Source organism: Echinops telfairi, unplaced genomic scaffold (genome assembly GCF_000313985.2).
Source record: "Echinops telfairi isolate 266 unplaced genomic scaffold, ASM31398v2 ScPeMD7_5;HRSCAF=22, whole genome shotgun sequence".
Lineage (NCBI taxonomy): Eukaryota > Metazoa > Chordata > Mammalia > Afrosoricida > Tenrecidae > Echinops > Echinops telfairi.
The window spans coordinates 1608750-1611046 of record NW_022103901.1 but is presented as its reverse complement, the minus strand read 5'-3'; the positions used below and the strand labels follow the sequence as shown (position 1 = coordinate 1611046).

Below are 2297 nucleotides of genomic sequence, written 5' to 3'. Positions count from 1 at the left end.
CAGAGACATTGACAGAGATGGTGCTGGGGGCCCAGGGAGCAGAGACATAGAGATAGTGCTGGGGGCCCAGGGAGCAGAGACATGGACAGAGAGGATGCTGGGGGCTCAGGGAGCAGAGAAATGGTCAGAGAGGGGGTTGGGGGCTCAGGAAACAAAGACATGAACAGAGAGGGTGGGGGGGGGACAGAGAAAGTGCTGGGGTCCCAGGAAACAGAAACAGGGACAAAGAGGGTCCTGGGGGCCCAGGGAGCAGAGGCAGGGACAGAGAGGGTGCTGGCAGAGGGCATAACTGGCACACCTGGTAAATTGTTGAAGCTTCGAGTCTCCACATGGCTCTTGGCTCCTCAACCCACTCAGGAGGGGTGAGGCCAGCAGGACCCACCTGCTCCCCTAGATAAGGCCCCATCCATGCTCGGTGTGGCAGGGCTTGAGGAGAAGCAGGGGAGGACCCGGACCCGCGGGGGGCGCAGCACCCGGCACCCCTCCGAGGGCCCCCCACATATCTGCCTGCCCACCCCCCCACCAGGAAGCTGCTGCCCCGGCCTGAATCAGAGGAGGCCTTCCTGCACCTGTGCCGGCTGAAGGAGAAGGAGCTGGAGGCGCTGCCCTGCCTGTACGCCACTGTGGAGCCGGACACCTGGGGCAGCGTCGAGGACCTGCTGCGGGTCATCAAGGACAAGATCGGCGAGGAGCAGCGCAAGACCGTCTGGGTGGACGAGGACCAGCTGTGAGGCCATGGCCAGGAAAGACACACACCTAAGCGCAGCCCGCGCCTCCAGGTCACCCAGGCCTCCCAGCTTCTCTGGGAGACGGGCCGGGCCAGCGTGCCAGCCAGCGCTCCCAGCCCACGGGCCCCCCATGTAGAGCAGCAGTTGAATGTAATAGAGGCACCAGTGTACCCCCTGCACAGGTGGGCCAGCAGGATAGGTGTGGGGCAGGTGCCACCCGACCTCATGCACGAAAAGCACATGCCTGCCACCCCGTTCCTGTGGGGGTGGGGCAGGCGCCATGCCTTGGTCTTCTCGCATTAAAAGGTCCGAGTGGCTCAGTGTACCGTTCTGTCCCACGGCACTTGTTCCTGGCCTCCTTCCAACGCTGGAAGCCGCCCCAGTTGCCAGGGGCTCAGGAACAGAGCAGGGACACTCAGGGGCCTGCACCCCAGGACCTGGCCGGGCCTGGCTGACAGCGATCCAGGACGTCACTGCTAACAGAGCTTCCTTTGGTTGGTGGGAACCCTGATTTGGAATCTGCAGATGCTACCCTGAGGGTCCCCAGGTCCGCTGACCCCAGGTTTCAACCCTCTGCCCTCCCTTCCTGCACTGCCTCAGCCCATCACATGCAGTGTCCATCTTCTACAGCCAGTGGGCAGTGCCTGGACTCTCCACCCAGCCCAAGGCCAACTGCATGCGTCCTGCAGACGTTCCCCCATGTCCTGGCAGAAGCTCCACCTTGCACTCATTCCCGGTACCTCCCACAATACCAACAAGCTCCTGGGTGTGGCAAACACAAACCCCTGTCTCTGAGCCCATCTCTGGGACCCTGTCTGTCTGAGCCCTGTCTCTCTGGACTTTTGTCTCTCTGCACCCGTCTCTCTGTACCCCTGTCTCACTGAGCCCCTGTCTCTCAGCCTTTCTCTCTGAGCCCTGTCTCTCTAAGCCCTGTCTCTCTGAGCCCTGTCTTTCTGAGTCCCTGTCTCTCTGAGGCCCTTTCTCTCTGAGCCCTGCCTCTCTGAGCCCCTGCCTCTCTGAGCCCCTGTCTCTCTGAGCCCCTGTCTCCCTGAGCCCCTGTCTCTCTGAGCCCTGTCTTTCTGAGCCCCTGTCTCTCTGAGGCCCTTTCTCTCTGAGCCCCTGTCTCTCTGAGCCCTGTTTCTCTGAGCCCTGTCTCTCTGAGCCCTGTCTCTCTGAGCCTTGTCTCTCTGAGCCCCTGTCTCTCTGAGCCCTGTTTTTCTGAGCCCCTGTCTCTCTGAGGCCCTTTCTCTCTGAGCCCCTGTCTCTCTGAGCCCTGCCTCTCTGAGCACCTGTCTCTCTGAGCCGTCTCTCTGAGCCCCTGTCTCTCTGAGCCCTGTCTCTCTGAGCCCCTGTCTCTCTGAGCCCTGTCTCTCTGAGCCCCTGCCTCTCTGAGCCCTTGTCTCTCTGAGCCCTGTCTCTCTGAGCCCTGCCTCTCTGAGCCCTGTCTCTCTGAGCCCCTGCCTCTCTGAGCCCTGTCTCTCTGAGCCCTGTCTCTCCGAGCCCTGTCTCTCCGAGCCCCTGTCTCTCCGAGCCCTGTCTCTCTGAGCCTGTCTCTCTGAGCCCTGTCTC

The 2297-nt window shown here is 62.1% G+C and overlaps 1 protein-coding gene across 1 annotated transcript in view; it reads left to right on the top strand.

Moving 5' to 3' along the window:
• CARD11 (caspase recruitment domain family member 11) overlaps window positions 1-1053 on the top strand; it is a 35185-nt gene extending 34132 nt beyond the window's left edge. The window contains 1 exon segment of the mRNA XM_045284374.1: window positions 527-1053. Within this exon segment, the coding sequence (XP_045140309.1) occupies window positions 527-731 (205 nt within the window). The 3' untranslated portion in view covers window positions 732-1053.
• The last annotated feature ends 1244 nt before the right edge of the window (window positions 1054-2297 follow it).